This window comes from Narcine bancroftii, chromosome 1 (genome assembly GCF_036971445.1).
Source record: "Narcine bancroftii isolate sNarBan1 chromosome 1, sNarBan1.hap1, whole genome shotgun sequence".
Lineage (NCBI taxonomy): Eukaryota > Metazoa > Chordata > Chondrichthyes > Torpediniformes > Narcinidae > Narcine > Narcine bancroftii.
In genome coordinates, this window is record NC_091469.1 from 258,317,495 (window position 1) to 258,338,230 (window position 20,736).

General features: G+C 43.9%; 1 protein-coding gene across 4 annotated transcripts in view; it reads right to left on the reverse strand.

Annotated features, from left to right (window-relative positions):
• LOC138742032 (activating molecule in BECN1-regulated autophagy protein 1-like) overlaps positions 1-20,736 on the reverse strand; it is a 427,572-nt gene that overhangs the window by 361,615 nt on the left and 45,221 nt on the right. For all 4 annotated transcript variants that reach the window (XM_069896235.1, XM_069896241.1, XM_069896227.1 and 1 more), the window contains 4 exons: positions 18,941-19,196; positions 17,083-17,141; positions 5,541-5,724; positions 4,180-4,352 (listed from right to left, as the gene is read on the reverse strand). In XM_069896235.1, coding sequence (XP_069752336.1) covers positions 4,180-4,352; positions 5,541-5,724; positions 17,083-17,141; positions 18,941-19,075 — 551 coding nt within the window. In that variant the 5' untranslated portion in view covers positions 19,076-19,196. The remainder of the gene's footprint in view (positions 1-4,179; positions 4,353-5,540; positions 5,725-17,082; positions 17,142-18,940; positions 19,197-20,736) is intronic.

Below are 20,736 nucleotides of genomic sequence, written 5' to 3' on the forward strand. Positions count from 1 at the left end.
TGTTCACATTTGTTCTTCAAAAATTCTGTCCATCTGTTTTACCGTCTATTTCTCTGTGAAGATCTTGATCTTCTTCTTACTCTTTATCTGTGTCTGTACCTGTGTTTGTGTCTTCTTCTCTTCTTTGTATCTATATCTCTTCTGATTTTCCTGACGACTTGCTTGTATCACTTTGTCGGACCTCTTCTTGCTGGGCCTCTTGCTGTTGGTCCTCCCCTTCTGGGCTGCTCATTTGTCAGGCCTCCTGCTGCTGCTCCTCTTGCCGTTCACCCCGTGGATCTTCTTTCTCGCCTGGTACCTCACTCCCTCTCCTGCCGCCTTCCTCATCTTCCAGCTGAGAGCCCTGGTATCGGGCGTCCCTCAGCTGGTCATGCCGTGGTTGCCCACTCCGTGGCTGAGCCCCTCTCTGTCGGTGTTTTTTTTAACCTTTGATTGCGCACTGCTCACACGCAACTTCTCACTCATGCACAGTTGCGCACTTTTGTTTGGCTCAGAGAGCCATTTTTGCAGTCCACCGGTCAGGGGGGTCGTGACTCCCCAGGGCCAGCATCAACCTCAGAAAACGGTCGTTCTTCCCCACCACGGCTCCCTGTTCCTTCGTGCAGGTAAGGCCTTCTTTCTTTTCCGGTGACTTTTCTTTTTTTTTCCCCCGTTGATTTTACTTTTTCCTTCTTGGGTGCCACCTTCTTTCTCTTCTCTGCAACTTTATCTTCTATTTCTTATATTTTATATTTGTTGAACTTTGTCTTTTCTTGACTTTTTTTCTTTTTTTTCTGTAGAGGGCTGGTTTTACCCTACCGGCCACCACTCCATCATGTGACTCCTCCCCTTTTATGCATGGTTGAGGAAACAGCCAGTGGCACTCTGCACACAATATTGCTTTAAAAAGATGCAAGATGCCAAGTGGATTAGATTACCGCCTTGTTAATTAAGGCTTGAAAATTTAGGTTCATTTCATATCAAATTTCACAACATTTCCAAACAGAAATGCATGCAAAAGAGCTATAGCAATGTGATACTGAAGGCAATGTGTACAATAGTGTTAGGTCAGCACCCAACATGTTAAAATTTAAAACATCACCACCGAAGATAGGAAATTGAATTGAATAAATGTTGTGACTTGCAGTTGGCTCAACCGAGGGGGAAAAAGTCTTTCAAAACAACTCAGATGGTTTGCTAATGTCCTTTGAGAAGGAAACGTGTCATTCTTGCCAAATATGTTCCAGAAACGACTTTAGTCCCACTGTTTTGTTGTAAAGATAAACCTCACCAGCATCTTCCAATGAGTTAGTGGAATATCCAATAAACATCCGGCAAGTTCACCTACCTTCCAAAAACACTGTGAAGAGAGTGATATTCAGCAGCTGTGACATTTTAGTGGACCACAATCTAAATTGCTTGTTAAAATTTTTCTACAACACAGATCAAGTAGCACTCAGCTGGCTGCATAAACCTCAACTTTTATTCATAAAAACATATACCATTATAGTCATGCTCATGCTGTTTGAAATAATAAAGATCAGGGTTAGGCTATGTCATTTATTTTGCTCCACTATACAAATAAGATCATGATTCATCTTTCACCTCGAACAGATTTTCCTGGCCTATCACCATTATCCTCCTTTTCATCCGGAAGGAGGAATCTAATGATCCGTATTCTGAATGGAATCAAGGATTGAGCCTACATAGCCTTCCAAGGCACAGAAGTACAAATATTTTTCATCTCCAGCGTCATCTATCATCTCCTCACTTCAATCTGAAATGGCTAGCCTTTGATTTTGAACTTGCCTTGTGTTGGGAATGACTCCAGCTAGCATAGTTCTGTTTAAAATTTGCATTTTCCCCTGATTCACTTGATTTCAACATCAGCACTCCATGTAACAAAAGTTATGGTTGCACTCCCAAACCCATAATTTTCTTGTCAAAGCCAGACTGGATGCAAGCCAAAGAAATGAGCCAACAGAAATCATCTACGTTTATAATTTATAATCAGTGGCATTCAGAGGTATCAAAGAGTTTCCAAAATTTAGATAGACAGACAGCACAGTAACAGACCCTTCTGGCCCACAAGTCCATGCCACCCAATTAACCTACTTCACCAGTAGATTTTGAGCATCTAAAGCAGGGATGTCAAACTCAAATTCACGGAGGGCCAAAATTAAAAACTTGGACTAAGTCGAGGGCCGAACTAAATATTTATTGAAAATTTTCAACAACATCTGCATGTTTTCTCTTCTTTCAACATATGTAATGTTAAACTTTTTCTTATTAAAATAAATGTTTAATAATAGTTTTGGATAAACTCTTTCCAGAAGCATTAACAAATGAGAAATAAAATATTCAATAAATAATATCTCTCTATAGAGGATTTGTCAAATGTTGCTAGTGTGCTGTCGAATAGTAAAATCTGAGGGCTATTGAGAATGTGGGAGAATAACATGATTCCTGAAACAATCAAATGGGTGACTGATTGTGGGCATGAACTCTAGCAGGGTTATTTGCCATGCCCTTTTTCCATTGGGACAGATATCCTTTGATTTACACACTTTTCAAGTTTTATGCCTAATGAGCTTGTATCCAGGTGCAGGACCATTTTTAACCAGGAATATATTTATCACTGTGACATGAAACTATTGGAAGATCGTTTTATCCTGAGATTAAAGTTCATAGTCCTTACTCAGGCCTGTGTGCGGGAGGGCTGGGTTTGCAGGCGATCGGGTTGGACAACGACAGTGCGGGGGCATCGGCTCTCGCTGCAGGGCGGCATCTCGGCAGATCAGCGGCCCCGTCACCGTGAGTCGCGGGTCGGCCTGCGGCAGGGAGGGGGAGTGGGCAACAGTCCTGGCGAGGTCAGGCCCCCCCTGAGTTTCTGTCGAACCCCCCTTGACCTGCTGAGTTTCTCCCGGACCCCCCTTGACCTGCTGAGTTTCTGCCGGACCCCCCTTGACCTGCTGAGTTTCTCCCAGACCCCCCTTGACCTGCTGAGTTTCTGCCGGACCCCCCTTGACCTGCTGAGTTTCTGCCGGACCCCCCTTGACCTGCTGAGTTTCTCCCGGACCCCCCTTGACCTGCTGAGTTTCTCCCGGACCTCCCTTGACCTGCTGAGTTTCTCCCGGATCCCCCTTTGACCTGCTGAGTTTCTCCTGGACCCCCCTTGACCTGCTGAGTTTCTCCCGGACCCCCTTTTCTTTCCGTGCCGGTGTCCCAGGACCTTTCCAGGGCAGTCTCCGTGCTCAGGACCGCGCTGGGATCCCGGTCAGCGGTGGAGGAGCAGGTGAGCGCGGCTAATCCCGATCCAGCCCACGCCACTCCCGAGATTGGCGGGGGGTTCCACCCTGCCTGCCGACCAGCCTCGCTCTCCACGTGTACTCCGGGCACCCGCTGCTGGTCCGGTGGGAAGGCGCAGGGCGGCCGGCGCCCCCATCGCCCGGCGGGGAGCCCCAATCTTCCCTCCGGCGTCCCGACTCCATCTGCAGCTCCAAGAAACACTGTGCCACTGGGGTTCCGGGCGCTGGGAAGCGGCCTTGGCTTCCCCTGACACCGGCCAGGCCGCTCTGCGGTGGGGGGCGGTGGGCGGGGGGGACATGACAGCGTGTTTATAAAACCACCCACCACTACTTTTCAAGGACCAGGATTTTTCTCTCTCTCTCTCTTACCCTGGGACACAGCGGTTACTGTGCTTGCGCTATACTGGCACGGCGGCCAGCAGGCCACCTCTAATACATTTTTGATATGATCTTGCAGGCCAAGTATAATTATATCGCGGGCCGAATTTGGCCCGCGGGCCAGAGTTTGACATGTGTGATCTAGAGGAAACCCATGCAGAAACAGGTACAAACTCCTTAGATGGATTCGAACCTGGATTGCTGGTGTTGACAGTGTTGTGCTCACCACTACACAACCGTGCTGTACCCTACACTAACCATGCTCAGCTTGCGATCCTCCTTTTAATTTGCATTTAGCACCTTTCAGCAGTTCAGTTAACTGATACATGCAATGAACTCTCAACAGCATCTGAATAGTTCTTTTTTTAAAAAGACAGGAGACTTCTATTAGAAGCTCTATGACAAAGAAAAGGCTTTTTTTTTGTTTTATAGAAGACTTATCCCTTAATGGAGCAATGTACACTTTACTCGCATGCAGCAGGCAGCACCACCAGTTCACTTTATGGACACTAACCTGACACGTTCCATTTCACTAGCGGTCTTAACCACAGCAAATGGCTCACGCCGACTCCAGTCCCAGAAATGGATCTCATTTGCGGTAGCTATTAAAAGAAGCTGTGCCATAGGATGGAAGGCTAAGGATGCTATGGCCACATTGTTTTCTGTAAACCAACTTTCACTGCCACCCTGAAAAAAAAAAGCAAGAACATCTTTCTGTGTTCAATGCAACAGCTAACCAAACATAATGCTCCAGAAATGTAAGGAGGTAAAATAAACAAAAATATATTTTACACTTAAAAAAAACATGGCACAATTTAATTAAAGCCATATATATCAATGCAAGATATGTAAGCTTTCAACCAGGTACATTAATCAAAAATCTCAATAACAGTTACTTAGGTGAGCTCCACACCCCCCCCACCCCCGAGTCCATAGTAAGCTCTTCCCATTTCATTCACTGCAGCTTTGAATTCTGCAGATTCAAAACCTTTATTATTGTTACAGTAAAATCCCCATTTTACAGAATTCAATCGACTGGAAACAACTAACAAAAAATTGAAAAAAAAAAAATTACGAATAACTAAGATTGGGAAAAAGGATCCTGCGGAGGAACGCTGACATTTCATTGGACACATGCAGGTTTGCCCCACTAAACCAGCGTGCGCATGCTTTTTGCCGTCACCACTTGCGTGGAGGCACACCAAGGGCCTGACCGGGACACTGGTGTGAAGGCGAACTGGGTGGCACCAAATGCCTGACCGGACATTGGCTTGAAGGAGAGTCGGGTGGCGCCAAGCTGCCCAATGCTGCTCGCCACTAATGCGACTCTCCCAAAGTGTCTCCCTAACCTTGCTTGGTAAGAGTCTTTATTTTTATTAGTATGAGATATATTAGTAGTAAGGCTTTATCTGTGTACTTGAAGGATGGCTTAATTATGATGGTGGTATGGTTAGTATAGCAGTTAGTGCAACAATGTTCTAGTGCCAGCAACTGGGGTTCAAATTTAAATTAAAATTTTCTAAGTTACAGGAATTACTTCATTAACATGAACTTTATGTAATTAAAGAAAGAATACAATCCTAATTTATTTTTTCAAATTACTTTACATTTTCCACTGTCTTTTGTCATTTAAACTCTTTATTCTTAATGCCGGTGTATTAGTTAGGCATTATAAGAGCAAGTCTCAGTATACCGGAAAATTCACATTGCAAACAGCTACGATCCCCAAAGATGCTGGATATTGGAGATTTTACTGTATTAATATTTTCATGTGCAACAATTAATAATCTTTTAGCTTCCAAATTTCATTATGTTCCCCCATCAAATTTGAATTACTTCACATTCAGACTAGGAAGTTATTTTCCCCACACTTACGTGTAAATCCCAGATTCGAACCTCTCCATCCAGACATCCAGAAGCTACAAGCCCTTGGATGGTGGGATGAAAAGTCACACACCAAGGTGTTCTTCTGTGACCCACCAGCGAATGAATACATCTTCCAGATTTAACTTCAGTGATGTAAATGTTGTGATTTACATGGGTGGAGGCCATCAAGGTCCTAAAAGGATTAAAAAGCAAGTAGTCAATATTAAATTGTATTTAAGCATTACGATTGACAAGACTTAACTAACAGCAGAGCTGCTGCTGGTGCAGACCCACAGAGAGCGAGGAGCAGAGATACAGCGTTTCCGCGGGGACCAACTGTCCAGTCAACTGTTGTCAGCTCCGCACAAGCTTTGAATGGCCCATTAAAGGAACCGATGGTTACAAATGGTTACAGTGAATACAAATGAAGGAAAAAGCAAAAAACAAAGTTGGGTCCAGTTGGCTAAGTACACATTTCCACGCATTTCAGACACACTTGCAACATTAATCCTGAATTTATAGGACATTGGTCAATTTACTTCGAAAACTTTCAGATTTTTAAAAATTTCTTAAATAGCTGCGAGACATTTCGATTTGTCTCTTTTTCTCCTCAAGTTTATTACAACACAAAGAACCAACCTATTTGGCACAGTTATCACTCCAGGTATACCTTGGATAATTAACCTCAAGTGGCACCAGTTACACTAGACTTTCCTCAACATGCAATAATTTCCATCCAAATAAAATGGGAACTGCTTAAGCTCTATCAATAGAAAAAAAGAAGTTCAAGTTTGCCTTTTGCAGATCCTCCCAAGTCAACTTGCTGATCAAGGTTAGCTCATTTCTGCATGGTGAATGGCCTACAGTCATAGCACTTCTGTTGAAAGGAGTGGGGGCAGGAGGAAGGAGACAAAGCACCTTCCCACAAAGCTACAAAAAATATGGATAATTCAGCTCCAACATACCATCTGACTTAGCTGGCTGTCAAGCCAATCAAAAAAATCAATGAGCTATTTGAAATTGCAAAAGTAATTAACAATTATAAAATTAAGAAAATTAAACAAAAATGAAAAAACTAATTCGAACAACACATATTACTTAATACTTACCTTCACGCGGCCTCTTTTCTGTGCAAATGGAGTCTCTGACTCTGCACCATGTGTAAACCAGCAGTGGAATCTGCCTCTATTTCATGCTGTCACAATGTCATGGAGTGGATCAGAGGAAAGCATCCAGACCAGAGAGAGCAACCAGCCAACTAATCAAAACCTGTGCTGACCAACTTGCCAATGTACTCAGCACCTCACTCTGTCAGGGCACGGTACCCACCTGTTTCAAACAGGCGTCAATTATACTAGTGCCCAAGAGTGTGGTAACTAGCCTAAATAACTATTGACCAGTGGCACTCACATCAACAGTGATGAAGTGTTTTGAAACATATCAGCTCTTGTCTGAGCAGTGACAAGGATCCCTTCCAATTCACCTTCCATAGCAACGGGTCTATGGCAGATGCCATTTCACTGGCTCTACGCAAAGCCCTGGAACACCTGGACAATAAAGGGACATACATCTGGATGCCCTTCAACTACAGTTCAGCATTCAACACCATAATCCCCTCAAAAGTAATCAGCAAACTCCAAGATCTAGGACTCAACACTCCACTGTGTAATTGGATCCATGATTTCCTTACCTTGAGTACACAAACAGTGAGGATGAGTAAAAACATCTCCTCCACAATCTCCATCAGTACTTGAGCAGCACAGGGTTGCATTCTTCACCTCCTGCTCTTCTTGCAATACACCCCATGTGGCTCAGTACAACAACACATTCTATAAATTCGCTGACAATACCATGGTAGTGAGTTGTATCAAAAGGGGCGATGAGTCAGCATGCAGAAGGAAGAATGAAAACTTGGCTGAATGGTGCACCAACAACAACCTCACACTCAATGTCACCCAAACCAAGGAGATTGTTGACTTCAGGAATGGAAAACCAGAGGTGTACAATCCAGTGATCATTGAGGGATTAGAGGTGGAGAGGGTGAGCAAATTTAAGTTTCAGCGAGTCACTACCTCAGAGGATCTTTCCTGGAACCAACACACTAATGGCATCATGAAGAAAGCATGTCAGCACCTCTACTTCCTCTGGAGTTTGCAGAGTTTTGATAATGACACAGGAAACCCTGGCTAATTACTAAGATGGGTAGTGGAAAGTGTGCTGCCTAGCTGCATCCTGACCTGGTATGGGAATATCAATACCCATGACCTGAAAGCCCTGCAAAAGTTAGTGGTCACAGCCTAGGACATCACAGGCAAACCTTTCTCACCATTGAGAATACCTACAGGGAACACTGCCATCAGGGAGCAGCAGCAATCATCAAGACTTCACATCACCCAGCACACACTCTGTTCTCGAGGCTACCATAAGGAAAGAGATATAGGTACCACAAGACCCGAACCACCAGGTTCAGGAACCCCTTCACCATCAGACCCCTCAGCAAAAAACTCAGATTTATTACGACTCTTATATTGCACTTTATTGTTATTTTCCCTTTGTATTGCACAGCTTGTTTAAATTTCTTCATTTGTTAACATGTGTACGGATCTTCTGGAATTCAGTATTTTGCACTACCAACAAATAGTAATTCTGCCTCGCCCAGAGGGAAAAGAATGTGAGGGTTGTGCGTGATGTATGTACTCTGACAATAAATTTGAACTTTGTCTTTCAATTCCACAAGGAGTACAGGTTGGAAATCAAGGAACGACATCATTCAAAATAAATTATGTACAAAAAAACAAAACAGTTCATTGTCTTTTCAAACCCATAGTGTCATATCCATCCACTGTACAGTTACAAACATTCCCAAATTGCACCTTGTTGTTACTCCCCACTGTTGTTTGTGAGATTTTCCCTTGGTCTCAATCTATCAACGCCCAGTGATGGAAGGACTCTAGAGACTGTGGTCCTTTTCCACAGCAGCCTTGCGCTGGCTGCACCAAGCCTCAGTGCATCCCTCAGCATGTTTCTTCTTTCTTCTTTGGCTTGGCTTCGCGGACGAAGATTTATGGAGGGGTAATGTCCACGTCAGCTGCAGGCTCGTTTGTGGCTGAAAGGTCCGATGTGGGACAGGCAGACACGGCTGCAGTGGTTGCAGGGGAAAATTGGTTGGTTGGGGTTGGGTGTTGGGTTTTGCCTCCTTTGCCTTTTGTCAGTGAGGTGGGCTCTGCGGTCTTCTTCAAAGGAGGTTGCTGCCCGCTGAACTGTGAGGTGCCAAGATGCACGGTTTGAGGCGATATCAGCCCACTGGCGGTGGTCAATGTGGCAGGCACCAAGAGATTTCTTTAGGCAGTCCTTGTACCTCTTCTTTGATGCATCTCTGTCACGGTGGCCAGTGGAGAGCTCGCCATAGAACACGATCTTGGGAAGGCGATGGTCCTCCATTCTGGAGACGTGACCTACCCAGCGCAGTTGGATCTTCAGCAGCATGGATTCGATGCTGTCGGCCTCTGTCATCTCGAGTACTTCGATGTTGGTGATGAAGTCGCTCCAATGAATGTTGAGGATGGAGCGGAGACAACGCTGGTGGAAGCGTTCTAGGGGCCGTAGGTGATGCCGGTAGAGGACCCATGATTCGGAGGCGAACAGGAGTGTGGGTATGACAACGGCTCTGTATACGCTAATCTTTGTGAGGTTTTTCAGTTGGTTGTTTTTCCAGACTTTTTTGTGTAGTCTTCCAAAGGCGCTATTTGCCTTGGCGAGTCTGTTGTCTATCTCGTTGTTGATCCTTGCATCCGATGAAATGGTGCAGCCGAGATAGGTAAACTGGTTGACCGTTTTGAGTTTTGTGTGCCCGATAGAGATGTGGGGGAACTGGTAGTCATGGTGGGGAGCTGGCTGATGGAGGACCTCAGTTTTCTTCAGGCTGACTTCCAGGCCAAACATTTTGGCAGTTTCTGCAAAACAGGACATCAAGCGCTGAAGAGCTGGCTCTGAACGGGCAACTAAAGCGGCATCGTCTGCAAAGAGTAGTTCACGGACAAGTTGTTCTTGTGTCTTGGTGTGAGCTTGCAGGCGCCTCAGATTGAAGAGACTGCCATCCGTGCGGTACCGGATGTAAACAGCATCTTCATTGTTGAGGTCTTTATTGGCTTGTTTCAGCATCATGCTGAAGAAGATTGAAGAGGGTTGGTGCGAGAACGCAGCCTTGCTTCACGCCATTGTTAATGGAGAAGGGTTCAGAGAGCTCATTGCTGTATCTGAACCGACCTTGTTGGTTTTCGTGCAGTTGGATAACCATGTTGAGGAACTTTGGGGGGCATCCGAGGCGCTCTAGTATTTGCCAAAGCCCTTTCCTGCTCATGGTGCCGAAGGCTTTGGTGAGGTCAACAAAGGTGATGTAGAGTCCTTTGTTTTGTTCTCTGCACTTTTCTTGGAGCTGTCTGAGGGCAAAGACCATGTCAGTAGTTCCTCTGTTTGCGCGAAAGCCACACTGTGATTCTGGGAGAACATTTTCGGCGACACTAGGTATTATTCTATTTAGGAGAATCCTAGCAAAGATTTTGCCTGCAATGGGGAGCAGCGTGATTCCCCTGTAGTTTGAGCAGTTTGATTTCTCGTCTTTGTTTTTGTACAGGGTGATGATGGTGGCATCACGAAGGTCCTGAGGCAGCTTTCCTTGGTCCCAGCAGAGCTTGAAAAACTCATGCAGTTTGGCATGCTGAGTTTTGCTGCCAGCCTTCCAGACCTCTGGGGGGATTCCATCCATACCTGCTGCTTTGGCATTTTTCAGCTGTTCAATTGCTTTATATGTCTCTTCCCGGGTGAGGACCTCATCCAGCTCTAGCCTTAAGGGCTGTTGAGGGAGCTGGAGCAGGGCGGATTCTTAGACTGAGCGGTTGGCACTGAAAAGTGATTGGAAGTGTTCTGACCATCGGTTGAGGATGGAGATCTTGTCGTGTCATATCGGATGTGCCAGTCAGCAGTATTCTCACACCGACATCTCCATGTAATGAAAGACCAAGAGGATTCCGGCAGACCAACATAAATCTTTCACAAGTTGATCTTCCAGCATTTCTGGATGCCTGTCTCTGTGTGCATTCCCCAGGAATAGTCTGTAAATCAGAGTCTTCGGATACACTACTCCTGGGGATGAACAATGACAAGATCCCTTGCATCCTTCTCCACATTCTGAGCAAATCTGCATTAAGCAAAGAGGTGGACAACCATCTCCACTCTACTGCAGTCATCTCGGGACCATCTGTGTTGTGAGTGAGATTCACAATGTCCAGGAAGGATCTGACTGGGAGGACTCTGCTAGCCAGGCCAAGACCTGGTACTTGTTCATGAGCACTGGCAATGAGGCATTCCGCCAGGTGATCTGGACAGTCTGCTTGGGGACTATCCCACACAGATCACCCCCAAATTGGAGGAACAAAACCTCATTTTCCGTATGGAAACTCTCCAGCCAATGACTGAACCGGCTCGCCTTTTATTCCCCCCCCCCTTTCCTGTCTTTCCTGTTCTTCTGCCCACCCAGCCATCCCTCCTCCCTCTCATTGCTTCTGTCCCTGCCCTCCTTTCTCCACTATAATTTCGTCCCTTTGCAACCTGCCTTCTCCTCTCCCCCCCCAACCCTGCTACTCTTTTGTTCAGACGCCTGTCAGCAGATTTTCATACTTTGATGAAGGGCCCAAGCCCGAAACTACGGTTCTGCATCTTTGCCTTTGCTACATAAAGGAGACTGTTTGACCTGTTGAACTTCTCCAGAATTTTATGTTATTTCAACCACAGTGTCTACAGATTTTTGTGCTTTACAGTCTGTACAGGGAACTACCCTACCATGTTCATCAAGTACTTATCTGATGGACTTGTGAACAATGGATTTTGGGGGGAAAAAAATCCCATAAAGCATTGGCAGTGTGACAAAGTCCCACTGACTGGGACATTGTGCAGCAATTGAACCAGGCCCATTGTTGGCCACACCTGGGACAGGTAGAACTTCATCACACAGCGTCACTTGATGCACTTGTACTTTGGTTCCACGCACAAGACTGATGCTGCCATACACTAAGATGGTCATCAGGGTGAGGGCCACGTTGGATATGCCCTTGCCCCCATTTTACATAGCAACCCATCAGACATTTTTCATTTTGGATCCCCTTATGAACTGGGAGAGTGTTTTGGTGACCACCAGGGTGGAGGTGTGGGGGATGGGTGATAGCTGCACCTAGAGCACCTCCAGCTGGTGACAAGGTTCTTCCCTGTTATTGAGAGGGAGCATCGCACCTACAGACCCAGTTTCTAGTGGACCTTTATGATTTGTTCCACCAATTTTTGTTGCATGCCTCGGTCCTTCCAAACCAGATTCTCAGCATCTTCAGGTAGTCAGATCCGAGTGTGAAGGGGATGGCGGATTAGTCAGACCAGTTACTGAAGAGCATTACCTCGCTTTTCTTCTGGTTTACCCTGGTGCCCAATGGAGACTCAAAATGGCCACAGATGCAGAGAGGTCTGTGAACTGATCATTAGCCTGTACAGAAGACTGCAACCTTATCCAGGTCTTGACCTGAGTGACTCCACTGCCTGGCAATGGCACTCCTCATATGCCCTCATCCTTCCTAATGGATTTTTCAAAGGTTTCTAAGCAGCATCAAAATAAGACTAGAGAGCACGGGCAACCCTGCCTGACTACAGACTTGGTGGGGAAGCTATCGGTTTCCCACTCATCCATTTGGATTGTACTACAGATGTCAGCGTACTGCTTAATTCAATTATGGATTCCTCTCCAAAGCCCATATATGGAGAGCAGATCCATCATGCAAGTCTTCTCCTAGTCCAAGCTGTCCTGCATGTACAGAGTCATAGAACAGAAACAGGCCTCATTGGCTCTTCTAGTCTGTGCCAAATCATTTTTTTTTAACCTAGTCTCATTGACCTGAACCTGGTCCATAACCTCTCCCATCTATGTATTTGTCCAAATTCTTCTTAAATGTTAAAAATGAGCCCACATTCACCACTTCAGCTGGAAGCTTGTTCCACAACCCCACCACTCTGTGTGAAGAAATTCCTCCTCATGTTTTTCTTAAAACTTTTCCCTTTTCACTTTTAACCCAGGTACTCCGGTTTTATCTCACGTACCCACAGTGGAAAAAGTTTATCGACATTTACTCTGTCTATTCCCCTCAATTTTAAATATCTCTATCAAATCTCCCTTTATTTTTCTACTCTCCAGGGAATAAAGTCCTAACCTGTTTAACTGTTCCCTGAAGCCTGGGCAACATCCTAGTAAATCTTCTTTGCACTCTTTATATCGTATTGATATCTTTCCTGTAGTTAGGTGTCCAAAACTGCACATAAAACTCCAAATTTGGCCTCACCAATGTCTTATACAACTAACGTAATATCCCAACTCCTATATTCAATACTTTGATTCATGAAGGCCAATGTGCCAAAAGCTCTCTTCACAACCCTTTCCACCTGTGACACCACTTTCAGGGAATTATGGATCTGTATTCCCAGATCTCTATGTTCTACCACACACCTCATCATTTACCATGCATGTCCTTTCTTGGTTTGTTCTTCCAAAATGTAACACCTCACACTTGTCTGCATTAAATGCAATCTGCCATTTTTCAGTCCATTTATCCAGCTGGTCCAAATCCATCTTCAAGCTTTGAACCTTCTTCATTGTCCACAACACCTCCAATCTTAGTGTCATCTGCAAACTTGCTGATCCAATTTACCACATTATCATCCAGATCATTGGTATTGATGATCCTAGCACTGATCCCTGAGGCACACCACAAGTCACATGCCTCCAATTTGAGAAGCAATCATCCACCACTACCTTCTGGCTTCTCCCGTCCAGCCATTATTGAATCCAGTACACTACTTCACCATGAATACCCAGCGTCTGAACCTTCCTGACTAATCTCTCATGCGGGACTTGTCAAAGGCCTTACTAAAGTCCATGTAGACAACATCCACAGCCTTTCCCTTCCTGGTAAAAGCCATGTTGACTATCCCTAATCAGTCCATGGATATCCAAATATTTGTATATCTGATCTTAGAACACCTCCCAATAATTTACTTACCACCGACGTCAGGCTCACTGGCCTATAATTTCCAGGGTTAATATGCGTAAAATTAAAATCTCCTATCACACCATGTTTCCTGCAGCTGTCTGCTATCTCTCTATAGATTTGCTCCTCCAATTCTCGCTACTATTGGCCAGTCTATATACAACCCCATGAACGTGGCCAGCTCTACCCATACAGCCTCTGGTCTGTCCTGCCTGAACACAGCTGTGATATTTTCCCTGAGAAGCAATCCCACTCCTCCCCCTTTCATCCTCCCGCCCCCCTCAACCATTCTATCGCATCTAAAGCAACAGAAGCCCAGAACATTGAGCCTTTCCTGCCCCTCCTGCAACCAAGTTTCACTAATAGCCACGGTGTCATAATTCCACGCATCAATCCATGCTCTAAACTCATCTGCCTTTCCTACAATACTCCTTGCCTTGAAATAGATGCCCCCGAGAACATTTCCACCACATTCAACCTGTTGACTTCTAATGCTCCTTGCAATTTTCACATCATCTTTTCCCTCCTCCACTCCTCTATCTGCTCCCCCTGAAAATCTAGTTTAAACCCACTGGAGCAGCACTAGCAAAGCTTCCCACAAGGATATTAGTCCCACTTCAGTTCAGACACAAACCATCCTGTCGAAGCAAATACCACCTTCCCTGGAAGAAAGCCCAATCATCCAGAAACTTGAACTCCTCTATCCTACACCATGACTTTAGCCATGTGTTATAATGCATTATCCTCCTATTTCTAACCTCCCTAATACATGGCATGGGTAGCAATCCTGAGATCATTACCCTGCAGGTTCGGTCCTTCAACTCTCCTTGCTGGTCCTCCTCACCTATCCTACCACATTATCATCCAGGTCGACCCCCTCAACAGTATCCAAAATGGGATGACCACAGAGGTGATTTTTCCCTCTCCTGTCACCCATCTACACATCTTAGATGTGATACAACTCCTGTCTATCACCCCCTCTGCCTCCTGAATGATCCAGAGTTCATCTAACTCCATTTCTTTAACTCCGCTTGTCAGGAGCTGCAGCTGGATGCACCTTGCAGATGAAGTCATCAGGGTTACTGCTGGCTTCCATGACAACCCACATTTTTCAAAAGGAGTATTTCTATGCCTTGGCTGCCATTCCCACTGTCTATGACTAGATAAACAAAATATATGATATTTTTAAAAAGCTGCTCTTGCCTGTGTCTACCTGTTGAATCCTTTTTGTTCCTCGAATAGGGTGGCCCTTTCTGACTTCAACTCTAATTATTCCTTGCCGGCCTGTGGAACCAAAGCCTTACCACTCTGATGATGACCTTTGTCTTCAACTGTTGAACTCGATTGCCCAATCAATTGCTATCAGCTAACTCTCTTCTTTATCAACCCCTTTGCCTTCAATAGTTGAACTAGATTGTCCAATCGAGTATGTGGTGGCAACTCTGAGCAGCATGAGGCTGTCAGAGATTTTCCTGCCTGGAACCGTACAGGTTTGGTCTGAGTGAATCACCTGTCCTCGTACAGTCTCAACTCAATTGGCAATGGCTTTGGACAGGACAGGATTTTGTAGTCAACATTTAACAATGACATAGGTCTCAAATTCCTGATATCCTCCTTCCCTCCTGTTTGAAGATGAGGGTGATGATGCCCTTCCTTGTGAAGTCTGTCATGCTGCCTGCCTGGAATGTAGCATTGTACACTTCCAGCAAGTCTGGGCCCACCCAGTCCCACAGAGCCATGTACAACTCGGCTGGTAAGCCATCTCTTCCGGGATTCTTACTCAACCCAAAGGAACGGATAGAGTCAGTCAGCTCCTCCAGGGTAATTGACTGTCATCCAATAGCTGTCATCAAAGACCTCCTTGAGAGATGGCAGGAATTTATGGGAGGTTGTTCTGTGGTTTAGTGTCATACCAATCGACATGAAAGGACCTACTGATATTCTGTATGTACATCTGCGAGGATGTGATCAAGCCATCCTCTTCCTTAAGGCTGTGGATCAGAGATCCTTCTTTGAACCTTTAGGAAGAAGAAGCGTAATCACGACTCATCCTGCTCCACTGTGCGGATTCTGGATTGAAAGATGATCTTGGAGAACTCGGAGGTGAATAGCAAGGCTTGCTGGCTCTTCACCTCTTAGTTCCTCTCTCACATTCACCCCTCTCGACTGCAGGAGGAGGAGTTTCTGCAGGTTAGTCTGAAGTTGGCTCAGCTCCCTCTGTTCTGTCTTGCTCTCTGAACACCTTTAAAGATAAAGACCCTCTTGATGTTCTCCTTGATCACTGAGGAATCAAAAGACTTTACGGTTCTCAAACCTGCGACTCCTCCTGAGTTCCTCCATGTTCTCTGGAGTCACCAACTACATGTTCAGCTTCCACATTCCCTGCCCTCTTTCTGGTCCTCCTGTAGGTGACTGGAGGCATGAAGGAGGCAGTGATTAGAGAAGAACACTGGTGATTCTGAACGCGTCAGCCTTCGACGTGAAGAGAAAATGTATCCAAGACCGGGTTGAGCCATTCAATCTTGAACAGGTGGGCTGCAGCTGAGCTCCATCTGCAGGGTTACTGAAGGTGTTGCGCAGTTGTGCACCTTTAATTCTGTTTCATAAATGTAAACTTTTCCAAATTGATAGATTATGGTAACAGCTGAAGTAAGATGCAAAATACTTCCCAGCATATGAATAAACTCGGAAAAAGAACTTGAAATTACACAGAACTTTGATGTCGTCAGGATGGCATGGTTAACGCAACACCTTTACAGTGCCAGTGATCGAGATAGATTTGAATCCTGCACTGTCTGTAAGGAGTTTGTACGCTCTCCCTGTATCTGCGTCGGTTTTCCAGTTTCCTCCCATCATTCAAAAAGTACTGAGGGTTAGGTGTAAATTGGGCAGCATGGACTCGTGGGCCAAAATGGCCTGATACTGTTGCTGTAGGTCTACATTTTTTTTAAATTAAGAAATTTACAGCCTCAATAGGCAAGCAGCTGTGGTTAGCTAGTTTAAAGAAAGCTGCTGTTTTCATCCACTAATATTTCACTTACAACAATAAGACATCTGGGCAATCCATCAGCTTTAGAGGTGTTTACTCAGGGATAACTAGCAGGCATATGTGTCACTGGCAAAACTTGCTCTCTAAGACCTTTTACACACAACTGATTAATCAGATGTTAAACACCACCAAAAAAGAGAGCCATTCCAAGAATTCATAGGGTGAGATTAGATGCTCAATTCCTGAAATAGGCTTTGATTGCCTTGATGGAACCAAAATTTCTGGTGTCCTAATAAAGTGGCACTCAAAATAAAGTAAAAAGCTACAAGTCCTATTTCAGGAATTGAATTATTTTATCGGTTATTCCTGCACGCTAAAGAGAATAATTTTAAAGCCTTCTTTGTAAATAGTAAGGAACAGCTTTAGAAATTGGCACAGGATACAAAGTTATTCCAAGTTGATTGATCATGCTGCTACTGACCTGTCTGGGCTAAATGCCAAGAGGAAGGTTGATCGGGGACTGTCTGGAAGTTCGACTTTCTGTAAGAAAAGAAATAAGGCTTACAACTACTACACAAACTGGAATATTTCTCTCAAATTAGTCTTTCAAGAGTCTACTTCCTCAAGGTCAATTGGACAACTGTCCCCAGATTGAAAAGAAAGCCTCCAACAGTCCAGCAGCACAGTAGTCTTAAACCTCAGGATGATGATCAAAACTATACCAACCTCAGAGTGGGAGATGGTGAAAGAAAGGGGACTGCAGTGCAAAAGACAAAAGTTGCAACATGAATTGACAAAGTATATCAATGTATCAGTGGTACTTTGATGACATGGACCAATCCGGTAGATCACAGGATGAAACTGCAAATAGCTATTTCATAAGGCACTATTTGTGGGGATAATGAAGGCAGGAAACTCCCAACAACCAGAAGATGGCAGAAATTAGGTTATTCATAAGAATGAAATCAAGTGCTTTTTTTAAAAAAAAGCAGCCAGGGTCTGTGAACTGGCATAGAACTTTCCATTAAACAGAACAAAGAGTGCCATCTACTCCATTACAAAGTTTCTAAGGAAATGGTATAGCAGATCTGGAGTGACAGGAACGGACTGAATTGCTTGTTGGCAAAATTGTATCTTCAAAATGGGTGAAGGAATGGATGTAATAGTAAAAGAATTTGACATCTCAATGCATTTCTCTTCATTCCCATTTACAAATTCCAGCTAAAATCAAGTCACCTCCTTCAAAATTATCATCTCATCCCACAAAATCTTTGAAACTAGAATACCACCCCTGAAGCACATGCAATAATTTCATATTCTTATACAAGCCAGAAATTGACAAAAGGGCAAAAGTACCTGCATCTCCACTAGAACATCTTCGTATCATGGTGCAGCATATTAGCTGTGCACTAAATATCCCCCCCCCCCAACCCATGCCCCACAGCCACAGCCCCAATACTTGTTAAGCCACTCATAAATTTTCAACTGAAACAGCATGAATAGCACAACGCTATTGCAGTGCCAGCAACCTGGGTTCGAATCCGGTGCTGTCTTTCAGGTGTCTACATTTCTTCCTGAGTTGGCATGGGTTTCCTCCCACCCTTCAAAACGTATGGAGGTAGTAGGTTCATTGGGGTACTTGGGCAGCACAGGCACATGGGCTGGGAGGGCTTGTTACCATGCTGTATGACCAAATTAAAATCATTTCCAAAATAAGCTTCACAACTACCCCAAATACAATCCAATCCAAATGTCAATCGTCTGCTTGCACCACATCAATGCACAAAACAATACAAAAGGCCAGAAATGTGGAAAAAATGCCAATTGTTTCAATTATTTTTCTCCTTTCCTTTTATCTTGATGCCTTAGAAAGAATCACAAATGGTTGACAACACCCAATCCTCCCTTAAAAAGTTAGATTTACACTTTGCATGTAAGGAAAACTTAAAATACCTGAGAAATTGTTAGTCTCACAAGCCATGATTTATTATTCTACATCTCTGTACTCAGTATTTTTTAAACATTAACTCCATTGGCTGTGAAAAAAAATGTCCCCAAGAGACAAGATGGCCAATCTTTTCCAGCTGGCTATAAGGATGTTTTATTTTCCAAGTGAAGCGTTCAGGTTTCGTGCTGCTCATCACTAGCCAAAGACTTTCTGCATGTAATCACCATTCTCGAGGTGCAATGGCACTTAAACATCCTCTAACTAAAATGCAGTGTGGAAATAATTTTAAGGTCCAAGGCCAAGTCAAAGCAAATCAGTTCTGGTGCATGAAAGGTTAAAACTAAAAAAATGGAGCAAACTATTTTAAAACTCCAGTTATAATTTTGCTCACCTGACTTTCCCATTGCATCCATCGCGTCTTGTCTTCTACCAGCTCCTCCAAGCTTCTTTGACAGCCCAGTTCCTGGAAGCCACGCTCACGGCTAGTCAGGATTTGGATAGCATTCTTTGAATCAATACTCTTCATTGCTTTGGAGTTCACTCCGACAGATTCACAGCTTCCAAGGGCCAGGGATTTCAATTCACCAACTCTGGGTCACAGCTAGGAGCAGCCCATCCAGGACACATCAGACAATGGTCATTAAAAACTAGAACATGAAGAAAATTCAGTTGCAATAAATAAAACTGATATCAAATAATTTATACATTAGCAGTTTACAAATGCCTAATCAGTGAAGTTTGTAAGCCACAAAAAAAAATCATCAGGTCTAATTAAAAAGGTGCTTATCCCTAATGTCACAATTTTCTGCTCAATAATTTCTTCCATTCACAATTGATCACTTGCTTAAGCAATTGCCATGGCTTTATGATGCTATACATATTGCAATCAAGAGAATAGATCTTGAAACCAAGGAATCAGAATACTATTTCCTGTGCATCGGTTAGTGGAATGGGACAATAATTCACCTCTCTCTAGAGATTTAAAAAAATATTCTGACCAGTTTTTTTTAAAAACTCAACTTCTGATCCAGCAAATGAATTGATTAATAGGATACAAAAACCATCACGAAGCCTGACATTTCTCTACAGAATATAAAGGCTTTTTGCAGGTTTGCTTTGAGACAAAGTTGATTTTAAAAAACAACGAAGTTTAAATACATTTCATCTCCTCTACAGCAGAGGCGCAAAATTTTAGAAACACTGAAAGTTTGTGGCTCCTCTTTCACTGGCCAACAAAGTTTACTATAAACCACATATTCAAGACCATAGTTTAAAGTCCATAGAGTTATTCATCAAAAAGACTCTCTGCCAAATAGTGCTTTCATGAAATCTAGACAGGTGTCAATCAGATCAAGGACTCCAGGACAGACAAGCCAGCCAGGAATATAAAGGCAGATATGTTTATCTAGATAAATATTACTCAAACCCCTTAAAAGAAAGTAGTCAACCACCAGATCCCTCAAGAATCAGTCATCTACACTGAATGCATTAGCAATCTATAACTGTAGCCTGCATTTAAATAGAACTGTTCTAATTTAACTAAAAATTCATACAGACGTCAACCACAGAAATTAGAAACATGGAAAATTCCAAGTAGCCAATCTGAACTAGGCCAAAAGCTTTTCTATAGAGAAGTATATCATAGAACACTGGATATTAACTCCTTATGTACACTAGCTCACAATACATGAAATAAGCCTAATGTGATTTTTTTTAATAAACTTTAAGCAAGACAAATTATTTTAATTCAATAATGTCATGAGCTATTGAAGGCTTGCAATTGCATTTTAGCTTGTTTCATCAGTCAGGGAGTGGAGTACAAGTCACAAGACATGTTGCAACTGTATAAAACTTGTTAGGCAGCATTTTGACCATAGAAAGCAGTTCTGATTGTCACACTATAGGAAGGGGATGGAGGCCTTGCAGAAGACGTAGAATAGTTTTACCAGGATACTATAAGTGGGGGTTGGGCCAAGTTGGATTGTTTTCTCTGGGGTGTCAGATAACCTGATAGAGGTATATAAAATTGTCAGACAAAAATAGGATAGAGAGAGTCTTTTGCCGGTGGTGGAATGTTGAAATTGGAGGGCAAAGGTTCAAGATGAGAGGGGAAAGCTTAAAGAGGAGATTTATGAAGCTTTTTGTTTTGCTTCACATATGGTGTGGTAGGCACCTGGAATGCACTGC